Genomic DNA, 24,309 nt, shown 5'->3' on the forward strand with positions numbered 1-24,309 from the left:
AGGGAAATGAGAGAACTTGTTCTTACCATGGACTCAAAAGTAAAAAAAAAAACAAAAGATATGATCACAAAAGCTATGGGGCAAACTCAATGATATAGGTAAATTTTAAAATTCTGTTTCATGTATTAATCTGGGCACATGTAGCTGAGTGAGGCTGTGCATCTATAACCTGAATAACTACAGATAGGAGACCTTATTCAGTCTTAGAAAATGTGGTTTACACAGCCCTGCAAATAGAGGAATATGAAAGTACCATATGCTTTCTATCAAGACTTATTCACAATGTGATATTTATTCCTGTCACAAATGCCAACCACATTGCTCTAGAATATTATTTAATTTTCAATGGCTTTTAAAATTCTTATTAAAATAGAACATCTTATGGGTACCACTCTTCCTTTAACACATGGAAATTCTTATTGGCTTAAGAAGACCTTCAGTGAGGTAGGGCCTTTATAGGCAGCTACATTTTATTGAGAGGATATAGTCCAACCATTTGAAACTGCTATTTCTGTGTTCAAAAATCCAGGGGGGTTCCTACAGCTTTTTAATTTTTTATGCCTATATTTTTCCTGCAGTAGGTTTCCTACAGTTTCTACCACAAAATTCCCACATTGTGTAGCAATACAGTTTTAAGTGATGGACACAGAATAAGGACACAACAGAGGTAAGGGTGTGAAACAAAAAAGCCAGGGGAGAAATCCTGCCTCTGAGATCTTGCTCCAAAAGAGAAATCTCTTCTCCCCTAAAGGTTAGAAATATCACAAGAGTGGTTTGAGAACGTTCTCTCTGGGGGATCACTATGGAGAATGCTTTTTACCAAATCAAGCATATTAAAGCCAAAATCAATTTTATCTCCCAGATAATTATTTTCACAAATACCACTGTAAAGTTTCTAATGTTATAGCAGTACTTAGAACATTGTATTAACTGAATATGTGTGTGTGTGTGTGTGTATTTTTTCATGCTTGTGGTGTGTATCAGTGATTTTCATCTTCTTTTTTGGTATGTGGTCATCTCAAACTGCCCAATGAATATTTTCACTTGACTTCTGTTGATACCTCCAACTTAACCTTTAAACAAAATGTCTACTGACTTTCCTAATTCCCTTTATTTGCTCCCTCCCTCACTCCCTTATCCTGCTTAGGCAGCCAGTCATTCCATTTTGTTAATCCTTCCTTTGTTATTTCTCTCACATTCATTTCTCTTTTCATTTTTATGGTAATCCTTTATTTAGGCCTTGATTATCTATCTTGTGCTTATATCACACATACACAAATTGGTCTTCCTTTTCAGAATACAAATTGGTCTTCAAGTGTAGGTAGTGCAGAGACTGGATAGAGGAATGATTTTCCCGCATGCCAAATGAGGCCAAGCAAGGTAAGGTCAGACCAAGATAGGTGAGCTATGTTTGGGCAGAGTGGGGCAGGGGAGTTTAGGCTCTAATCCCCACCTCTTGGAAATTGGAGATGGGGGTGGAGATGCTTAGTTCCAGGCAGGATGAGGTGGGTCAGAGGAGCATATCAGGGATTGAGGGTGGAATTCCTGCTCCTTAGTATCTGCAGGTCAGAGTAGGGTCAGTCCCTCTAGATTCTGTGCCCTGCCCTTCTGGCTAAACACTTATCTTTCATTTATTTGTGGCTAGAGAGAGTACTAGAGAGACAGTAAAAGTTTGTTGAAGCCAGATATTTTACTTTTTCTTATAACTTACATGAGTAACACAGTATTTTATAGGTGATTTATAATGCTGTTATTAGAGGTATTAATAGTCTTTATTTCAGAGTTAAATCTTTCAGGTCCTCTTTGAGACCCATCTGGCTCCCTTTGGAGATGTTTATTTATTAGATTATTAATGTTTCCTTGAATCAAATTACATATTTTAGAGTTTATGGGACTTTCTCTGCTAAAAAAGGATACTATCTTCAGGAAGCAATGAATCCTAAAATTGACTTTGAAACACTCAACAATTTGCCAGCAACAATACTACATATCATCTTTTTAAAGTTTGTGTTTGACGGCATAATTTTTGACTTATTTCTCTCAGGATTCAAAAAAGAAAAATTTTGACTCATTTAGCCATGAAACAAAAGCCTTTACTTCTCAAGATCATATCTAAGTTTCCCATGTTAACGTCCCTCATAATCTTGTCAAGCGCTATATTTTAAGGTATTTTAATTGACATAAATGTTCCCAGAGACTTCTCACCAATACCAATTCGAACTTTAATACTGAAGATGTTTAGCAGTCCTTGTGTTTTCAAAACTAGAAGCCTTTGCGGGAGAAAATATTCAAACACAAAATTTCAACTTCTGCTTCAAACAACCTATTTTGTTACAAATAAGTGTCTCTGAAGAACCTCTTAATACTTTTCTGTTACCTGCTTATCTGTTAGTCTGCTGAGACTAGATATTCAAATATTCCAAAAGCCAGAGTGTATGAAAGTTCACTTTCATCTCACTTGTCATAGGAATTTAAACATTAAGCCTCAAAGTATGGCACCCTTATATGTCTTTTCAAAAACAACAACAACCACATTGTGACTACTAGATGAGGTAAAATTTGTAATAACAGAATCAAAAAAAGTCAACCCTAACTTTTCAGCGCTTGAACTCCCAATCACCCCCACTAAAAGCTTCTTCATTGTTAACCTGGAATCATAAGATCACTTATCATAAGAATCACTTATCATCGAGTAAGTGTTCGGGAGATGTGACTGTGAGATCCAGCTTTGTAAATAATTTCTGGATGTTTTTGGGCGAGTCATTTCATCTCTCTGATTCTTAATCTCTTCACTTAAAAATGAGGGACTTGGAGTATCAGATGATTTCTAAATTTCTTCTTACTCAAAGTCTATTATTCTGATCCCAAAGAAGAAATCGAATCCTTCTCAATACATCCCAAATTGGATATTCTGGATAAGAAATTTTGAAACCAAGTCACACAAAGAGTATGTGAGGGCTAAGAAGTCTAGTTTGGGGAAGGGTAAACATTATGTACGAAAAAGAAATGTCTTAGAAGAAAGCAGGCAGGGTGGGCGAGGAGGCGGAAGGGTCGCTCTATAAACCGAGGTAGAAGGAGCACCCGACAGCAACGCCTACCGCACCCGGAAGGCTCAAGGAGGCGCCCTGGGCAGGGAACTTCCGGTTGCGGGGAAGGGCGGCGTCCTCTCCTACGGACTTGTCGCACGCGGCTTGTCATCGCGTTCCGTCTTGCACGCCTCGCAGCTCAGCTCCGCGCGAGTTCCAGGCGCTCAGCCCCGGAGCAGCGCCCCGGCAACCATTGAGGCGTCACGGTTCGTCACGGGATTCGGAGCCGGGCGGCTACGGGCGGGGTGTCGCAGCTCTCTTCGACTACCAGTCCTCAGGAGCCGCGGCGGCGACTGCGCCTCGGACGGCCGTCGGGGCCGAGAACCATGAGCCCCAGGGGCACGGGCTGCTCCGCCGGGCTGCTGCTGACTGTCGGCTGGCTGCTCCTGGCGGGCCTCCAGTCCGCGCGCGGGACCAACGTCACCGCTGCCGTCCAGGATGCCGGCCTGGCCCACGAAGGCGAGGTCGAGGAGGAGACCGAAAACAACGACAGCGAGACCGCAGAGAACTACGCCCCCGCTGAAACCGAGGATGGTGAGGACGGGAGCTCCCTTGGGGAGCACGCGGAGGCCCCTGTTGACGGAGCAAAGGCCTGCTCTTTGCCTGAGAACCATAATTATGTGTGTTAACGTCTAGAGAGCTCTCTCGCATACCTCAGCCCCGAGTTTGTCCCTTTCTTGCATCCTGTGGCTTTGAAGAAGAATGTGCCCATTCTCCCAGGCCACAGCAAGATACACAGATAAGCACGTATATAGAAACTGCTATAGAAACACTTCTAAATATTGCTTTGGACAAGGAAAAAGATTTTTTTAAGGGTGGGAGGTAGCCTTCCACCAAGAGGAATCATTTTGACTCCTCTTGCAGTCATTTTCCCTTCTCATAGTAGATTTTTTTTTTTCAAGTTCCAAGTTGCTTGATTTCCACATTTGCACTTGGGGTTGCAATGGAATTCAGAATCCCCCTTTACGACGATACATCTAGATAGACCAGTATGCCGACAAAACTGCCCAGAAGCCCCATGGCAGCTTCCTGCAGCTCCTAGCCTTGAGCATCTCTGCATTGTGGTGTTTGATTGGTATGTGCAGCCTCGGACAAAGGAATGGAGCAGTAGAAAACACCTGTCAAGGGATCCAGCTAGTGGCTTTGTTAGATGCTACATATTAACCAAGGAACAATGAGCCCCCGCTTGGTACATACGTTTGCTTTTTTTCTGCCGGCTCATTAAGCAATAAAACTTGACAGGCTGTTGTACATGTCATATTGATTAGTAACTCACATTCTAGCAGGTAGAAGGTCAGCAGCAGGTTTGCTACCTTCTCAAGAAAGATTATTCCTTTCCCTTCTAAATGACCCAGCTGCGATTCTTTTAATATCGTTTGCATTCTCATATCTCTTCAGTCTATACATATCGAGTGACTGCTGTGTCTACCAGCCTTTTATTTCCTGATAGTGATCCTCAGCACCAACAGAAAGAAATGAACTGTCTGAGGTTAACAGTGGGATCGAGGTTTGCACGGCCTGGTAACATTATACTACAGAGAGCTTAAAAAGATCCTTGACTTCGGAAATGTGAAAAAGAAAGATGACTAGGAAAGAAGAGAACACGTTGTAAAGCACAGTAGCTATTGCTTCATTCTCTTCTTTAAAGTAATTGAATTAACAATTTTAATATTAAACTGGCCAAGAAATACTTCTAGCTATAAAATGCTAAATATTATTTAGGCTAAACTCAGGCAATAAAGTTATAATGTCTTACATTCAAATTAAAATGTAGGTTAGTTACTTATTCTCTGAGTCTCAGTTTCCTCATCTACGGACTTCAAGGAATCCATGTACTTTCTGGGATTTTAATACATAACTATTTCATGCGTAAGTGCTTTTTCTTGGGGAGCGAGAGAATCCAAAACTTTAAACAATCTGAGGTGTTAGAGGTCTGAAAATTTCCAGAACGATTATTGAAATTTGCACTGTCCCCTTAACCTTCAGTGGATCAGTAGAAACAGTTATCCCCATTTACTATCCAGGGGACCTTTAATTTTTTTTTAGTCATTTAAAAATAATTTACAAATAAGAATAAAGGGATAGTGAAAACAATTTTGTTAGAAATTTCAAGAAGAATTTAAACATGGAAAAATCCAAATTTTTATTCCATATATCCTAGTTTTGAAGGTGTATGTACCCTAACTGGGCAAAGTACTTTGAATGCAACTAAGTGCTCAACTGTTAAGCATGAACCTGGAATGCATTCCTCGTGTTAATACTGAGTCCAGATTTTGAGTACATCTTTAATAAATTCTAGCTTATCATTAATCTTGGTTCTTTTTGCACTTGTATTGTCAAAAAACCCAACACTTTTGAAAACTAGAAAGGCATATATTTTGTTGAAGAGAAAGCCATCTTCTTTTCTTCATAATTGGAAAATATTTTCATCTTTAGATTTATAAACACCAATTAGAATGATTGGTCCAATGAATTTTACTGATTTCTACATAATCTTTTCTTTCAGTCACCTTTATATACATATCTTTCATTGCAATATGTTCACTTACAAACCTTGGCAAATAAATGTTGGTGCATAAATGTTATAAAAAAGGAAAGAATACTGTCCACATCCTTTTAGCAAAACAGTATGGCACAAGTTATTGTCACAGTATATTTCAGGATCAAATCTTTCCTGTTGTCAGGCTAACTACATGATAATACCATATATTCTTTTCATCCCCAGAAATATAATGTTTACTCATCAATTCTTAAGTTAGAGAAAATTCATCTAGTATATTCATCCAAGATAATCATCATCTCTTATTGAGATTTTGCTTATACAATCAATTTCATCATCATCATTAGCATCTAAAGTGCTGTTATCTGTCTCTTTTCATCTTTTGATTCGTTCAATAATTGTGAAATGTTTTTCTCTGTCAGTTTTCTTCTCTCGGCCATTATGGGCAAAAAACGAAAAATTGTGAAATCTCAACTGTGTTCAATAAAAGCCAAAAATAGACTACAAGGAGGATACCTCTAGACTTCTTTTGTATCTTCTTGAAAGATGATGCAATACCTTGGGCAAAGCAATATGAAAACTTGAGATGTTGTAAAATAGCTTGTGTTAGTGTAATTCTTTCACCATTACATTATTTTTCTAGGCAATTACAATCATTCTTTCATTTTTAAATTTTAGTCATTTAAAAATGTAGTTGAAAATAATGAGCAATACCATCATTACGGATGATGAAATATCACAATGTTTCAAGATAAAGAAAAATCATTAAGATACTAAATTTATGGCCAGGCGCGGTGGCTCACGCCTGTAATCCCAGTGCTTCGGGAGGCTGAGGCAGGCAGATCACAAGGTGGAGATCGAGAGCATCCTGGCTAACATGGTGAAACCCCATCTCTACTAAAAATACAAAAAATTAGCCGGGCGTGGTGGAGGGTGCCTGTAGTTCCAGCTACTCGGGAGGCTGAGGCAGGAGAATGGCATGAACCCAGGAGGTGGAGCTTGCAGTGAGCTGAGATTATGCCACTGCACTCCAGCCTGGGCAACAGAGCAAGACTCTGTCTTAAAAAAAAAAAAAAAAAACTATTAGATTTATATCCTTATACTTTTGTTATACCTTGTATACCCTTTAATATATCTTTTAAATATATTATATCTTTTATACAGGTATACCCTTGGATTTATAAAAAGGGGCCAATAGACCTACATAGTAATTGCAAAATAGAAAGTTGTAGTCTATACAATGGGTTTTATCCTATACAAATATATCTATGTTATTTTTGTCTTTGGAATACTTCTAAGGAAGAATAGAAGTCATAAAATATCAGCCTTTCAAATCAACTGTCAGAAACTGAAAAACTAAAATTGCACCCTGATGATATATACCTAAAGTTACCATGTGCTGTCCTGAACTAAAGAGAACATTTCAGGATCTGGCCACAACTAAAGGAGCAAGATCATTATCCTCATCACTGTGGATGCCAGGCTTTTGTTAGTGTAGTCTAAGACCCAGTAGATTTTTAGGGAAGCCTCTGCACATTTTTGACTCCTACTGAATTCACTATTGAACTCTCCATTCATTTTTAACTGTCCTATCAAATTAAGACAACCCATAAAATAGTTTTGGACAGCTGGCTTTTCAGCTGTATGTGAAGGACTTTTTATTCCTACAAGGTTTCATTTTGTTAGATTTGCCCATTATTTTGCCCCGTCATTTTTTTAGATCCGGATGTATCATCAAATATATTTGCTATCCTTTCTAGCTTTGCAGAATTCTGGATTCAGTCAGCATGATAACAGCATCTTTTTCCAGGTCATTAATAAAAATGTTGAACAGGACAGAGCCCTGTGACACATCACTCCTACCATGTTGATACCAACTGGTTAATTAACAACTGTGGTCTTAGAGTTTAAACAGTTTCACATAAAACTACTGACATTCAGACCATATATATATATATATATTTTTTTTTTTTTTTACCACTCATAGGTTTATAACAAGAAATTTTGACAAATGCCACACTGAAGTCAAGTTACATAGAATTCCACTGACCCACCATTGTAGGATTCCCATTTTTAAAAAAAGTTACTGAGTAACCTAATGGACACTCAATACATCATAGAATATTAAAGCTGAAAGGGACTTTAGAGACTTTCTTATTTAGTCTCATTTTTTTTTCTTTAAGGAAACAAGTTGGAAGAAATTGAACAACTCTCCCAAAGTAGAATGTGTAGTGATTGACTAATGATTTTTGAAAAATGCTTATATTTAAAAGTAGTGCAGCACTCATTCTCTTAGCCGTGTTTTCTATGTTCAGGATTTGGCTTTTAATTTGTGTCTCTTAATGTGCCTGTAGAAGGTATCTAAGCATTTCACAGTTCAAAATGGATCATCATGATAGTCTAAATCATTTATTTTCGTTAAAGAAATGACTTAAAGTCAATATTGATTTACTTATGTGCATTGGGTGCTTACTGAGTATTCAAGATACTGTACTGGGGCTGGGCATGGTGGCTTATTCCTGTAATCCCAGCACTTTGGGAGACTGAGACTGGTGGATCACTTGAGGTCAGGAGTTTGAGACCAGCCTGGCCAACATGATGAAACCCCGTCTCTACTGAAAATATAAAAATTAGCTGGGCGTAGTGGCATGTGCCTGTAGTCCCAGCTACTCAGGAGGCTGAAGCAGAAGAATCACTTGTGCCTGGGAGGCGGAGGTTGCAGTGAGCCGGGATCATGCCACTGCACTCCAGCCTGCGCAACAGAGCAAGACTCTCTCAGAAAAACAAAAACAAAAAACTATATTTGGTGCTCGTAAGTACAGAATAGTAGTGTTTATGAAACTATTTTGAGATTTTACAGTTATCAAAATAGGAAAAAAACCAGCATTATATTAAATTAATAAGTACAAAATGGGTTTAAATTGGGTAATTATATCTTAAGTATGTTTGTAGTACTAAACAATTTATAGAATGCTTTCACACACATTATCCTTATTTAATTCTTACAGCAATCAAATGAGATGGATTTTCCTTTCCAAATTTTGCAGAAGGGTTAACTAAGCCTGACAACATTTAATTAAATTTGCTCAAATGCAAACAGCTAATTAGTGATAGAAGCAGCTCTTTGGACTCCAGTTCGACGTGTTTTCCATGTGATTTGTTGTCCTAGGGTACAATGCCTTTTAAAAGTCATCTTCTAACATCTCACTTTATATTTTTTCTATTGAGATTTTCGTCCTAATTTGAGCTGAAGAATTGCTTATATACTATAGCTAGTGGAATTCTATGCCAAACTTCAAATGATTAGAAAAAGAGAAACATATGATTTAGAACCAACAACACCTAATTTCTTAAATAGTGATATATTCCTATACTAACCTGGTAAAGTGTTGAAATAAATTCTTAGAAATATTTAAATTTACCATCTTAACCTGGGAAATGAGTAGAACTAATCTATAACTTTTATCATTTTCATAAACACTGGTTAAGGGCTTCTTTTTGAATGGAAATTATACACTCAATTTTGGAAAATAGAGAATAGAAAATATTGGTTTTTACAACAGATAGGGCTTTGTGTGTTTTTCTGAGACCATCTATCAAGTTTTGACTCACTATATATCAACTGATGAAAAACATTTTTAAGGTATATACAAAGTTTAAATATAAACCTTCCTATTAGGTTATTTCCTAATTTAATGGACTTCTTTAGAGGTTTGAGACCCTTTTGAATTAGACAATAACAGTACTCAGAATGGCATTGTTTTCTGATTTAAATGGAAAACTTAAAAAATGTCTGCTGCCCATATGATACACATGTCTTTCATCTCCAAGTAAGAGGTGTTTCATTTAGAAAAGTTTTCATATAATTAAATAATGTGTCTTTACCCTTTATGTTTAGTTTCAAATAGGAATGTTGTCAAAGAAGTAGAATTCGGAATGTGCACCGTTACATGTGGTAAGTAGCTTGGAGCAGATGAATAAACCACGTTGTAATTTGCGGGGGAGGAAAGGTAAAAGCAGATAGTGTGCAACTTTGTATTTGTAACTTGTGTACTTTCATGCATCTCTCATGGATTTTTATTTCTAATAACTATAATGTATACACAAAACTCAGGGTGATTGCTTTAAACTGTAAGATATTTTCAGTTTATAATCTCTAAATCTCATTTTAAGCCAGCTCCCTATTTTTTTTTTTTCTTTTGGCACATAAACTGCCTTCACCAAAGTAAAATTTTCTCTATCTCACAGATGTTTCGAAGATGAAAGATTTTCCAATGCATCTCACAGATGTCTTCCCACATATTGTGTTGGCAAATTTATCAAGAATTTGCTTATTTGTAATAGTCCATTCTAAATTCTACATTTCTCCAATTTGCGTGTCATGTTTTGGAGAAAAGATGTATTGGCTTTGTGGGGAGAATAATATTCAAAGAATATGACTTAGTCTGATCATTCCATGGATAGAAATTGGACATAAAATTTCTCTAACAAGTTTACAATGAAGTTGATGCTGCTAGTTAGAGGACTACCCTTTGAGAAACAATGCTGTAGACCAGGGTACTGAGAAGACCATAGGTAATTCACAATCAAATTAAATTTCTTCTAAATAGAATCTGCCTTGGAAAGAAAATAGTGATGAGAGGGAAAAGGGGACAATTATCAGAGGATAAGAAGACAAAATCCATTCAGATCTAGATCAGAATGAATTTCACAGGGGTGGCGGTGTCAAAAATTACACCTGAATTGTTTTTATTTGGAGAAGCTTTTTAAAATTGTGGTACAGTATACCCAACATAAAACTTGCCATTTTAGCCATTTTTAAACATACAAGTCCGTGGACTTAAGCATATTCACATCCTTGTGCAACCATCACAACCACCCATCTCAAGAACTTTTTTATTATGTCAAACTAAAATGCCCATTAAACACTAACTTCCTGTTTCCCCCTCCTCCCAGCTCCTGGCAACCACTATTCTTTCTATCTCTTAAAATTGTTTTAACCTGTTTTTTTTTACCTTAATTTCTTAGTAAGTCAGAGTCATAAAATGAGAGAAATCCATGTAGTAAGCCTGCAATTACTTATTTGTGGTTTACATCTTTGTTTAGCTGCTAACTTCGGAAATTTTCACAGGTAGAGAATTATTTTTATGACAGTTCAAGTAATTGCCATTGTTTTCTATTATTTAAAGACAAGTTTAGAAATTGTATTCACTCAAATGATTATTTTTTAAAAATTATTTGCCTACTATGTGCCAGGCATTGTTATAGATGCTAGGGGTATGAGCAGACAAAGCAGACAAAACTCTCTGCCCCCAAGCAATGTATAGTTTAGTAAGAGCAGACACATAATATGTAAAACATGTAATGTATCAGATGGTAATAAGTTATACGAAAAAAATAAACTAGAAAAAGCAATATTTTGTGCCAAAAATGTTAAAAACCTTTCAATTTAGAACTAGAAGAGAAAAATGCCTTGATGAAAATTCTGTTGAACTTCTGAAACAATATTTTAGCAGTCAAAAAGTTTTCTTTTATATCCAGGCAGATTTTTAGGTGTTACTTGGTATTACAGAAAATCCCACACCTACATGCATCTCAGTGAACTGTATTTAGTTAAATAAATAAATACATAAAATAGCTGCTTTAGGCCGGGCACGGTGGCTCACGCCTGTAATCCCAGCACTTTGGGAGGCCGAGGCAGGTGGATCATGAGGTCCAGAGATCGAGGCCATCGTGGCCAACATGGTGAAACCCCATCTCTACTAAAAATACAGAAAAATTAGCTGGGCACGGTGGCACATACCTGTAGTCCCAGCTACTTGGGAGGCTAAGGCAGGAGAATTGCTTGAAGCCAGGAAGCAGAGGTTGCGTGAACTGAGATGGCACCACTGCACTCCAGCCTGGCGACAAAGCGAGACTCCATCTCAAAAACAAAACAAAACAAACAACAACAAAAAAACTGCTTTAAAAATATTAACAATAGCATGTTAATTACTACGGAATTAAGGCTGTGCTTCCAAAGACGCTTTCAGGTTGGCCGTGGTGGCTCACGCCTGTAATCCCAACACTTTGGGAGGCTGAGGCTGGCGGATCACCAGGTCAGGAGTTCGAGACCAGCCTGACCAACATAGTGAAACCCTGTCTCTGCTAAAAATACAAAAATTAGCTGGGCATGGTGGCACGCACCTGTAATCCCAGCTATTCAGGAGGCTGAGGCAGGAGAATTGCTTGAACCCGGGAGGCGGAGGTTGCAGTGAGCTGAGATTGCACCACTGCACTCTAGCATCTGCGACAGAGCAAGACAACGTCTCAAAAAAAAAAAAAAAAAAAACTTTCATAAACTCAAGTGGAGCTGTACTTCAGCCATTCTCAGCCATCATCTCTCTTAACCAAAGACCTTCTTCCTTCCATCCTTCCATTTTCTTGTTTCATGTGTAGCCTTCTCCCTTACTATTCAAAGTGTGGTCCACAGACTGCATCAGTATCACCTGGGAGCTTGTTAGAAATGCAAAATCTCAAACCCATTCAAGAACAGCTAAATCAAAATTTGCATTTTAGTAAGATCTCCAGGTGACTTGCATGCACTGTCAAGTTTGAGAAGCAGTTATAAGACACCTCTAGTCATCAACTTTCCTTTGCCCTCTAAAATAACATCGTAGAGGGGCTGGAAGAGGAAATCTGGTAGTTAAGGAAATAAAAATGGACTCTTTCTTAGCCTGTCTTAACATGGGACACAGTTCAACATGTAGCTAATCCCACGTTTTGTTATTTCTCTCAGTTGTGGTGATGTGAGGCAAACTCTGGAATTCTGAGATCAGTTAGGAAAGTTAAGTTCTTGTTACAAAAAGTGTGACAATCTAAAGAGAGCATCTTGTTGGAAATGGAGATTTGGTCAGTAATAGGTTCTCCTCTCTATATTTAATACAGACATTTTATGAATCTAAATATTTAAAGGCATCATTTATGCTAAAATGTGATTTTTTATTTTCCTTCAGAAACTTTCCCCATGCTTCCCCAAAAAGTTCCATGGTCAAATAAATTTGGGAAATATTGTATACCACTATATTCCATCAAATCCACGAATTTATGGACTGTAAGAAGTATATTTTATGTACTCTAAAAAGGAAAAATACTGCCAATTAATTTATGACATGTTATCAATTGTAAATGTATTCTTATTTTAAAGATGTTAAAATGTAAAAATTTCACATCTTAGATCAATGAGAATGTACACAATAGCATGTTAATTTACTAGCATATTAAAAGTTCCCTCAAAATTCCATAGTAAAGCGGTCCCTTTAATTTCATTTGATGTACCATTTTCAAATGTGTATGATCATGGAATCCTTTTTCTTATGGTAACCAGAGGAACTAGTGTTTCACATAACTCACTCCAGAAAATACTGTTTTAGGAAATGATTCAAAATGAAGAGCCAAAAAAATTTTAAGTGTTATCGTTCTGAATTTGGGAACTTAATTTCTAAAATTAGAAGAAAAGTCTTAAGAAAAGACCTTGGTGGGAAAGTGAAGACACTCTGGAATCAGTTTTTTTCTTAACATTTGCCTTTTTTTTATTTTAAACCAAAGGTATCGGTGTTAGAGAAGTTATATTAACAAATGGATGCCCTGGTGGTGAATCCAAGTGTGTTGTACGGGTAGAAGAATGCCGTGGACCAATAGATTGTGGCTGTGAGTTGAATTATGTATTGGAGGGAGACTGTGGGCAAGAGTTTACTCTGGGGAAATATTTTTCACCTCAGGTTGCCACTGAGTAGAAGGAGGCAACTAGCTGACATACTGAAAGAAAATCATAAAATTTTAAATTCCACTTCTTTAAACAGTTATAGTTCTGAGCAACTTTCTGATTTTGCTTCACATTTTTTCAGAGACATCTAAAATTGAACATATATTCTCTATAATACACTGGAGGCTTACTGTATATAGGGTCTATAGTTGAGGCTGTCCTGTGGCGAAATGCTTTTGATGCTTTAGTCATGGCATTTTGTCAGTAGATTGGTAAACTTTAAATTGAGAACTTTGACAGCTATTCCATATCACATTATGCTGTTCTGAAATTTCAGTATCTCTAATGGGAGTCCCTAACCAGTACACTGGAAGCCACTAATAGATCTCATAGTTTAGTCTAACAGATCACTAGGTCAATTACAACTTATTCTGCATAAGGAGCAGAGAGCCATGGTGTCTCCTCACCTGCTTCTTTTGGTGACTTTATCTTTGCACCTATCAGTCTTCTGTTCCTCTACACTCAAACTCCCAATTATGTTTGATAATTTCCAGCATATAGTTGATTTTTAAAACTGGAGGTTGCTTTTTAAAGTAGTATTGTGACACCTGTAATCTTAGCACTTTGGGAGGCCGAGGCAGGAGAATCACTTGAACTCAGGAGTTTGAGACCAGCCTGGGCAGCATGGTGAAACCTCCATCTCTACAAATTTTTTTTTTAATTAGCCAGGCACAGTGGCATCTGCATGTAGTCCCAGCCACTTGAGAGGCTGAGGTGGGAGGATGGCTTGAACCCAGGAGGCAGAGGTTGCAGTGAGCCAAGATCATGCCACTGCACTCCAGCCTGGGCGACAGAACCAGATCCTGTCTCAGGAAAAAAAAAAAAAAAAAAAGTAGTGTCATATATAAAGCAATTTATAATGCCCAATGGTATTTATGTGCTTAATTTTTTTTCAGGGGGTAAACCAATTTCGGAAAGTCTTGAAAGTGTTAGACTGGCATGTATTCACACATCTCCTTTAAATCGTTTCAAATATATGTGGAAACTTCTAAGGCCAGACCAAGTGAGTAATGAATGGATATAACCTGGTGCTTTCTAGTGAGTAATAAAATTTGTTTCTCATTTCTGATGGCTTTCAGAAAACTTTCTTTTTAAAAGCAGTTTGCCAAAATGAAGTTAAGAATTATACAACTTTATTATTTTGGAATTTTAAAATTTTCATTATTTACTAGGAGTAAACTTTACATACGTCTAAGGGCCAGCTATAATCAGAATTTTAAAACGTCCATTTTATACAAAGTATTCCATTTCGGAAGCAAGGTTTTCATTGACTTATATAGGAGTTGCATAATGATAGCAGTGGCTAACATTAATTAAGGGTTTATTAAGTGCCAGACATGACACTGAGTGCTAGAGCCTTTTTTAATCCATATAACAATTCTGTGAGGTAATCACTACCATTATACCCATTTTTACAGGTAAGTAACTAACTTGTCCACAGTCACACAGGCAGGAAGTGGTAGGGTTGGGATTTGAAGTCTGGATTGTGTGACTGAAAATCCATGTAGATCATTAATTACTAAACTAGGCTAAGAGAGCAGTAACCCTCCTTTCCTTAAGGGAAATAAATTGTTTCCTGGTAAGTGTACATGAAGAATGTTGATACTTTGTTATTTTTTTCTTTTTAAATAGCAATCCATTGTACTTGTAAATGATTCAGCAATCCTAGAAGTACGCAGGGAAAGTCACCCCTTGGCTTTCGAGTGTGATACACTGGATAATAATGAAATAGTAGCAACTATTAAATTCACAGTCTATACGAGCAGTGGTAAGTGTCCAGCAATGTCTTGCTTTGCTTATATGCCAAACTTTAAAGAGCATTGAAACCACTTAGAGGCTTGTTAAAACACCAATCTCTAGCCCTACCCCCAGAGTTTCTGATTCATTAGATCTGGGATGGGACTGGAACAAGAATTTCCATTTCTAACAAGTTTCCCTGTTGCTGCTGGTCCAGAGACCACACTTTGAGAACCACTGGTTTACATCATTTAGACTTTTCTACAAGATACTACTTAATTTCTTTTTCACAAAGTAGTCACAAAGTCCTCACTTTGGGAAACTGGTGTATTTCTTAAGTATCTTCAGAGAACAGTCCTCAAACTTGAATTATATTCTTGCTTTTACTTTCATTATAAAAGTGAAAATGGATAAATGGAATTCTCATGGATGCTTATGAAAATTTTCATTCAGTAAAATAAATAAAATTAAGAAATATGATGTCAAAGTATGTCTCTTTAAAAATTACATATTTGAAGCAAATGTTTTTTGATGAAGCACTAATACAGTTCTCAAAAATATACATATCACAAAATGCGAATGTTGTCCTGAATGTCATTTTACATATTAGAAACCATATTTTCCTTGTGAGATAGATCCATTTGCCTATATTCAATTTAATCTATGATGGCTTACATATCCAGGTAATTATTTCCTTTTGTTCAGCTGCTCTTAACTGTTTTAATTGTTGTTATCAACTTTGTTCTTAGGGATGTGGGGACTTGGTCACAAGTTCTTTTGAGAATCCTATCAAGGCTCGGGATCCTTTTTCCAGAAAAATGTCCACATACACAAAGATGCCAAAAGTTACATGTAACTTTAAAGGCGTTTTTGGACTTCTTGAAGCTATTTCTGAACACAAAGAGCTTCTGCTGTAATTTAGAGATACCGCACAACATAACCATTTTATTGAAATGAAAACAGATTAAAATATTTTAGGGTGATTTTAAAAAATAAACTACTATTTAAACTTTTTTTGATATGCTGTTTAATGAGTTTAGAAACATCTTCATGGTGAAAGCTAATAATCTTATTCCTCTATTGGGATATCAGGTGTCGTTAAAAGGATAATTTTCAATAAAGCTCTAAAAAAGGCAAGAGAATAAAAACATCATTAAACTAAAAAATATCTCAACTATCCCTCGTTCATGATATTAAAGGTGTGTGGAGCCATTCTCAGTCTTTGTCCCTACTATCTCGTCCCTGTTAGGACAATTCAGTGTGGTTAGCTCCTCTCATAATTAGAAGGGAGCATGCATTTGGTAATGTATATGTTAAAGGCTGGAGCACAGACCCTAAAATGTCAGGCCTTTATTGAGACAAAGGTAACTTCTCTCTCTCATAGCAGCAGTCCAGGAATGGTGGGATAGCTCTGCCATCTCAGTACATGCGCTGATTGAATGACAAAATATTTTTAGAACACTCCAGTATCTATTAATTTCTTTAAACATGACAATTGGGTACACCACTGCAACAGACCCCTTTGGCTGATTAGAAATCAAACAAATGTTTTGGCTAGAAATGTCTACATAGTATGGTACTAGCATGAAATAAATATGTAATTGAGATATTTTTAGGGTAAATATGGTTTCCCTAGTGAAAAATTCTCATCCATTCACTTAAATATCAGATTTTTCACTCCCACAGTAGTCTTTCATAATTAGGCATTGTTAAAAAAGATACTTTGAAGTACTCAGAATGTGACTATATTTGGAAATAGGACTTTTTGCAGATGTAATTAGTTAAGATGAGGTTGTACTAGAGCAGAGTGGGCCTTTAATCCAATATAACTGGTGCCCTCATAAGAAGAGGAATATTTGGGCATGCTTGTGCACACACACACACACACACACACAAACACAGATGGAAAGTGGGGCGGGGAATGCCAGGTGAAGACACAGAGAGACAGACATAGGGAGAAGACAGCCATGTGAAAATGCAGACAAAAATTGGAGTTATGCTACCAGAATCCAAGGAATGTCTGAGCCTACCAGAAGCTCAGAAGCTGTAAGAGACAAGGAAGGATCCTCCCCAAGAACCTTCAGTGGGAGCATGGCTCGGCCAACACATTGTTTTCAGACTTTTAGCCTCCAAAACTGCGAGACAATACATTTCTGTTGTTTTCAAGTCACCCAGTTTGTGGTACTTTGTTATGGTGGTCCTAGGAAACTAATAAGTACATAAGCTTAGTTTATCTAAAAGGTGAGAGTGTCAAATTTAGCCTATTTTTCATTAAATATTTCAATAGGAAATTGAGCCTATTTTTTTCATTACCTGTAAAAATAGTCTAGGTGACCCTTGCAAGACTACTGTTGTAATAAATAAAATCTTCATGCCCCTCACTCTCCACCCTGTCTCAGCTAACATTGCAGAGTAATGGATAAATGAAATTTGCATTTCTCCTTGTCAGGTTTCAGTTCTGAAAGGTGTCTTTTATTTAAGTTTCCAAAATGCCACACTTGTGTAAATCTAAAGTTATTTTGAAATAAAAAGATTTTTAAAAATCCAACAATGTTGGAACGTAAATATCGATGTACTTTCTCTAGCATACTTGGAACTATTTAGCAAGATCCCTAACTTGAGTTTATAGCTCTAGAATTACTAGGCAAAATGGAAACTTATACTCCATGATGTGTAACAGATAGGGAAACAAATCCAGAAAAATAAGCAGTTGAGATTGCTCATATAGAAGACTACTTCTGACAGAGTAGTACTTATCAAAATCAAAATATTTAAATAGTCAAAATATACCTTGTACAAATTAAACCTCCCTGGACCTTGGTTTACTTATCTGTATAATGCAGTAGTTGGATCAGATGATCTCTGTAGTTCTTTCTTCCATGAATCTTTTATGATTCCAGAATTTGGGGTCATAAAAGAGCTACAATAAAGCTATATAATTCACAAAGTAAGTAATATTCTGTGTTAATTGGCTTTTTACCAGTTTACAATGTAGCAATACTATAATACATATGGTAGATTGGCTTTGTCTCTTTAATAACCTTATTTGCTGAAAGAGCAGAGAGATATGGGAGAGAATGCTTGAGGTAAGAGTGGTGCATGAGGTGGGTACAGTGGTGTGTGCCTATAATACTAGCTACTTGGGAGGCTGAGGTGGGAGGATCAGTTGAGCCCAGGAGTTCAAGGCCAGCCTGGGCAATATAGCAAGACCCCATTTCCTAAAGAGAGAGGGGTCGGGGTATGTGGATATGTGTATAGAAAACAATGAGCTTCAATTCCTTTCTTATAGCAAATATAAAAATTAGAGACGTATCATAGTCTTAAGTGTAAAAGCTAAACCCATAAAGTTTTAGGAAAGAAATATAGGAGAATATTTGCATGATTCAGGAGTAGGCAAAGGTTTCTTAGACATAATTCAGAAAACAATCACCATAAAAGGAAACATTGAATAAATCAGACTGCATCAAAATTAAAAACATCAGTTCATTACCAAAAATCATTGGGATAATGAATAGGCAAGCCAAAATCTGGTAGAAAACATTTATAAAACATGTACAGTCAGTACAATCAGTTTGAGAAAGTTCTCATGGTTTCTTAGACAGCTAAACACACATCTGTCTACCCTACGACCCAGCAATTCTATTATTAGACATTTAGCCAAAAATTAAGATATATATTCACAAAATGACTTGTATAAGAATGTTCATGGCAGCTTTATTTATAGTATCTCACAACTGGAACAGCCTAGATATCCATCAGTAGGAGGATGAGTAAACAAATTGTGGCGTATACCTAGTAATAAAAAAAATGATAGTTGCATTTAACAGTATGGGTGAATTTCTAAAACATTATTCTAAGTAAACAAATCTTTACACAAGAGATTACCTAGTGTGTGTTTCCATTTATATGTAGTTCTAGAATAGTCAGAGCTAATCTATGGTGGAAAAGAAAATCAGGATACTTGTTGCCTCTGGAGGATGAGGAAGGAGTTAATTAGGAAGAGGCTCAAGGGAACTTTCTGGGGTATAGTAATATTCTATATCTTGGCTAGCATTTAGTTACATATATGAGTGCCTTTGTCAAAACTAAGCAAACGTACATTTAAGATCTTTGTGCAATTCTTCGTGGGAAAATTTTATTTCAAAGAAAAAACTAATATTGAACTCCAGTTAACGATATGCTTGCTGAAAAATTTTTGGGGAAGTGTACTGATATTTGCAAATTATATTGAAATGCATAAAAAATAAGATGGATTAATGAATTGATAGAGAAATGGATAGATGAATTTTAAAATATTAATGGTAGTATTTAGATGGTGGTAATACAGGATGTTCGTTGTCAAATTCTTTTAACTTTTTTGCATGTTTGAAAAGGACATTTCAAACATGCAGAGCAAGATCATTAATAATTTTCTCTGCACTATTTCTTTATGTTTCTAGAGTTGTTTTTCAAATATTAACTTTTAAGTTAGATATTCATTTCCTTTTCCTCAGTAGTAATACTCATTAGGTTTGTGTGTTTTCTCTAGAATTGCAGATGAGAAGATCAAGCCTACCAGTCACTGATGTAGCCCTAATTTTTGTGCTGACCATAGGAGTCATTATCTGTGTATTTATAATCTTCTTATTGATCTTCATAATCATAAATTGGTAGGTGAATGGTGGAATGCATCATCACCCTTGATTGACATCCTCCTCTTCTTCCCCCTCCTCATCCAGTGAATTGCAAAGCCCTGTCCGTGATGTCTCCTACATGTTGCCTTGAAACTGTCCATCTCCTTTCATTACTCCTGTGACTGCCCTAGTTCAGACTACGCTGTCTCTTTATGTAGATGCTTTTTAAAACAATCTCATGACTTGCTTCTCCAACTGTGAGAGAGCTTTTAAATGCAATTTTTACAATTTTACATGGTAATTGCTTTAAAAAGTTTTATTTAATGAATATTTGTGTTGTCCAGTTGTGGTTCTCTCAACTCTAAAACTTGGTTATTGTAAACTACTAGTTCATTTGTATGACAATATTTATAATACCTACATGAGTAGTACACGCTGGTAAGTCTTGAGGGCTCATATACTATCGATTTGTAGCTGATGCATCACAAACTAAAAATGAATAACGAATACAAAGGCACTTCTTAGAGAAGAGGTAATATATATGTTTTATATATAAGTACATATATATACATTATATGTACATATAATGTATATACAATATACATATATCTTCTATGTACATATAATGTATATACAATATACATATATCATATATAGGTCATATATGTGTACCAAATATGTTTATAGTATCTATTATTTATATATAATATATAATATACATGAGTATATAATATATGGGTTATATAATATATATGTAGATATATGTATGTATAACATATATATTACCTCATATCTAAGAAGTGCCTTTTTATTATTTTGTTTCTGATGCATATATATTACATATGATTGTGTATACATCACATATATATGTGGTATGTATGTATATGAGTCCTCAGGCTTACCAGGGTGTAATACTCATGTAACTATTATAAATATCATCATATATATTACATATGTATATTTGTACCATGTATACACTATATATTTGAACTGTATATGTATACAAACATGTGTATTATGTATATACATACATATACATATATGTATGTATGTGTATACATATATAGACACACATATGTAATATATATGTATCACAGACTAAAAATAATGAATAAAAAACACTTATTAGAGAAGAGGTAATATATATTATATTTACATGCATGTATATATAATACATACATAACATATATATTATATACACATATGTATTATATATACATATAGTACATACATATGACCTGTATACAGTATGTATACAGTATGTATATAGTAAATATATACTATATTTACATATATAATATATATACCATATATACATATATACTATATGTACACATATAATATATATACTATATGTACACATATAATATATATACTATATGTACACATATATATACTATATATACATATATAGTATATATTACATCTTCTTTAAGAAGTGCCTTTTTATTCATTATTCATTTTTAGTTTATGATGCATCAGCTGGATGCATCATCACAATGAATTGGCTGGAAAATGATTTTGTTATGTATTGTAGGAAATCCACTGAGGACTTTAAGCAAAAACAATTGTTTTCATAAAATTTTCCAAAAGAATTATTTTTTTGAGTACGTCCCAGACCCCCCACCCCTGTAAAAGTGTTTTTAAAAATCAGCCTTCCAATTTTTTTTCCTGAGTAGGTATAGTCATGTAACTTTAGTGTAGATGCTGAACATTTTTGACTAGTAATTTTTATCATTATAATTTTTTAAAATTTTATTCTTTATTGAGATAAAATTTGAATATAAAATTTATGATTTTTACCATTTTAAAGTATACAGTTCAGTAGTCATAAATACATTTATATTCTTTTTCTTTCGTTTATAATATATCTGTAATATAGCTGTAATGTAATGTACCTGTAATATATATACAGGTACAAATATATATACAGGTTATATATATTTGTATATGTACAGGTTATATATATTTGTACCATATATAATATATACATACAGGTAATACACACACACACACACACATATATATATATTTCTATACATAGAAAATATAGAAATCTATTCAGTTTTAGTTTTCACTTCATATGGTGGTTTTGGTTTTTGTTTTTTCTTCCAGGGCAGCAGTCAAGGCTTTCTGGGGGGCAAAAGCCTCTACACCTGAGGTACAATCTGAGCAGAGTTCTGCAAGATACAAAGATTCAACTTCTCTTGACCAATTGCCAACAGAAATGCCTGGTGAAGACGATGCTTTAAGTGAATGGAATGAATGATGTTTGAATGATATATAACAAACCAAAGGATATTACAGAATATTAGATTCATTATTATAAAAATAAAATACACATTGAAATACTTTAATAATTTTGCAATGGATTGCCACAGTGTGAAGGACATGCAATGTGGATATCGGACTGTTTTATCAGGGCATTTTTCCAGTACAGTTATCAAATATTACTTTTAATTTGTTCTCAACACTTATTTCAGGTAATAGCTTGGGGATATTTATCTAAAGGTACCCCCAACAAATCTTCTAAGTGCATTTTTGATCACTTTGATAACTTCTTAGGTGATTTGCCTGTTTTGTCTTAAATAAGAACAACGTAATATAGAAATGCTTTACATATTAGACTTTCTCTCCCCTAGAAGCACTGGGTTGAACTTGCTAAAGCAAATCATACTTTAGAATCTCTGCAGGGAATGTGACGTACAAAGTTTGTAAGACATGAAGTAATAATGATAATGATAACAATAAATACTTAGTGACTACTATGTGCCAAGCGTTGCTCAACCTATTTTCCATATATTAGGTGACTTAAATATGATTGTATATAGGAAATATGTAAGGAAGAACTGGAGAGGAACTTGGAGGTGCCTGAGGAAATGACATGAATTTAAGACGTCCTGTATTTCTCAGAGAAGCAGTAAGTTAAGGACTTTTGAATTACCACTGATAAGTACCTTCATTGTTCTTGGTATACAGGTAACATCTCAGAACCAAGGTACTTATTTTTGAACATTATCACTGCCTTTTTGTTCTGTGTAATTATGTGATACTGTTATGGCCAACTATCAAACAAGGTACCGAGACATTAATTTGATTCAGTAGACTTCATCAGAAATGAATTTTCAGAGGTTATCATGGTAGCACAAAATACATACTTTTTAATGTTTATATGAATTCTATGCCAACTTTATTTCTATTATTATGGGATTTATCTGATACCATTAACTCTTTGCACACCTGTGCAGAAGACATTGTAAATGGGCATTGATTGTGCACCTCCCTCTAGTACCCAAGAAATAGGCTGTGTTGTAGAATTATTCACGTTTTCTGTTACATAACATTTGTATTTGAGAAAAGCAGTGAGGAATTGGCTGGAAAATGATTTTGTTATCTATTGTAGGAAATCCACTGAGGACTTTAAGTGAAAAAAATTGTTTTCATAAAATTTTCCAAAAGAATTATTTTTTGTTGCCCCCGGAGGTTCTGTCTGGGGAGTTGCTCAGTTGGTACTGGCTCAGTAGCTCTGGCAGGGGTGGCAGTGGCAGGGGTGGTGGGGGATGGTGGGGATGGCGGGGGTGGTGGGGGTGGGGGGCGATGGCTTGAAGCCCAGGCCTGGAGGACCTGTCCAGTGAGGAGATATGGGAACAGGCACCCACATAACAATCTGGCCACTTTTCTGTAGGGCTGCTGTGGTTTGCTTGGGGCCCGCTCCAGTCCCTTGTCACCTCAGATTTTCCAGAACTGGAGGTGTCCCCAGTGAAGTCTATGAAACAGCAAAAATGGCATCCTGCCCCTCTCTCTAGGAGCTTTGTCTCAAGGAAACATGGACTTGTTGCCCACCCAAAGGCATCTGTAGGAAATGATTAGAGACCCCAGTTAGGAAGTCCCGCCCGCCCCATGAGAAGGAATGGGATCAGGAAAAAAGCAGTCTGGCCATGTTTTGGTAGAGCAGCTGTGCTGCGCTGGGGGTACACTTCTGCCTCCAGTCACCTGAGACACTCCGAAACCCAAAGGCTGGAACAGCTAAGTCACCCGAACAGCAAAGATGGCAGCCTCCCCCTCCACATGGGAGCTCTGTCCCAGAGGAAATTCACATCTCTGTCGGTTGGAGGACATGGGCACGGGTTGCTGGAGCCCCTGGTTGGGAGGTCCTGCCCGGTGAGGAGGAACAGAATCAGGTACCCGCTTAAAGCAGCAGTCTGGCCACATTTTGGTAGGGCAGCTATGCTGTGCTGGAGGATCCCTTCCGCCCTGGGTTGGCTTCCACTCTCCAAAGCCCGAAGGCTGGAACAGCTAAGTCACCGTAACAGCAAAGATGGCAGCCTGCCCCCTCCCTCTGGGAGAGCCATCCCAGGGGGAATTCAGATCTCTGTTGGCTGGAGAGCTTGGACAGAGGTGGCTGGAGGTCTCAGTTGGGAGGTTCTGCTCAGTGAGGAGGAATGTGATCAGGCATCCGCTTGAAGCAGCAGTTGGCCACATTTTGGTAGAGCAGCTGTGCTGTGCTGGGGGATCCCTTCCACCACGGGTCAATTCAGACTCTCCAAAGCCTGAAGGCTAGAATGGCTA

At 36.5% G+C, this 24,309-nt stretch overlaps 1 protein-coding gene across 1 annotated transcript; it reads left to right on the forward strand.

Annotated features, from left to right (window-relative positions):
• Nucleotides 1–563: 563 nt before the first annotated feature.
• SPACA1 (sperm acrosome associated 1) lies at nucleotides 564–23,194 on the forward strand. Its single transcript, XM_054492266.2, has 7 exons — nucleotides 564–3,620; nucleotides 9,485–9,541; nucleotides 13,174–13,275; nucleotides 14,287–14,393; nucleotides 15,023–15,158; nucleotides 19,656–19,776; nucleotides 21,856–23,194. Exons 1-7 carry the CDS (start codon nucleotides 3,413–3,415, stop codon nucleotides 22,007–22,009), a joined length of 885 nt encoding a protein of 294 aa, XP_054348241.2. The 5' UTR covers nucleotides 564–3,412; the 3' UTR covers nucleotides 22,010–23,194.
• Nucleotides 23,195–24,309: the final 1,115 nt, after the last annotated feature.

The sequence above is a fragment of the Pongo pygmaeus genome, chromosome 5 (assembly GCF_028885625.2).
Source record: "Pongo pygmaeus isolate AG05252 chromosome 5, NHGRI_mPonPyg2-v2.0_pri, whole genome shotgun sequence".
In the NCBI taxonomy this organism is placed as follows: Eukaryota; Metazoa; Chordata; class Mammalia; order Primates; family Hominidae; genus Pongo; species Pongo pygmaeus.

Excerpts from the sequence above, each read along its gene's own strand:
- SPACA1 (XM_054492266.2), top strand. The coding sequence starts at position 3,413 with ATGAGCCCCAGGGGCACGGGCTGCTCCGCCGGGCTGCTGCTGACTGTC. Across the intron at positions 14,394-15,022 it reads AACTTCTAAGGCCAGACCAA|CAATCCATTGTACTTGTAAA; the intron begins GTGAGTAATGAA and ends CTTTTTAAATAG. Across the intron at positions 19,777-21,855 it reads ATCTTCATAATCATAAATTG|GGCAGCAGTCAAGGCTTTCT; the intron begins GTAGGTGAATGG and ends TTTTTCTTCCAG.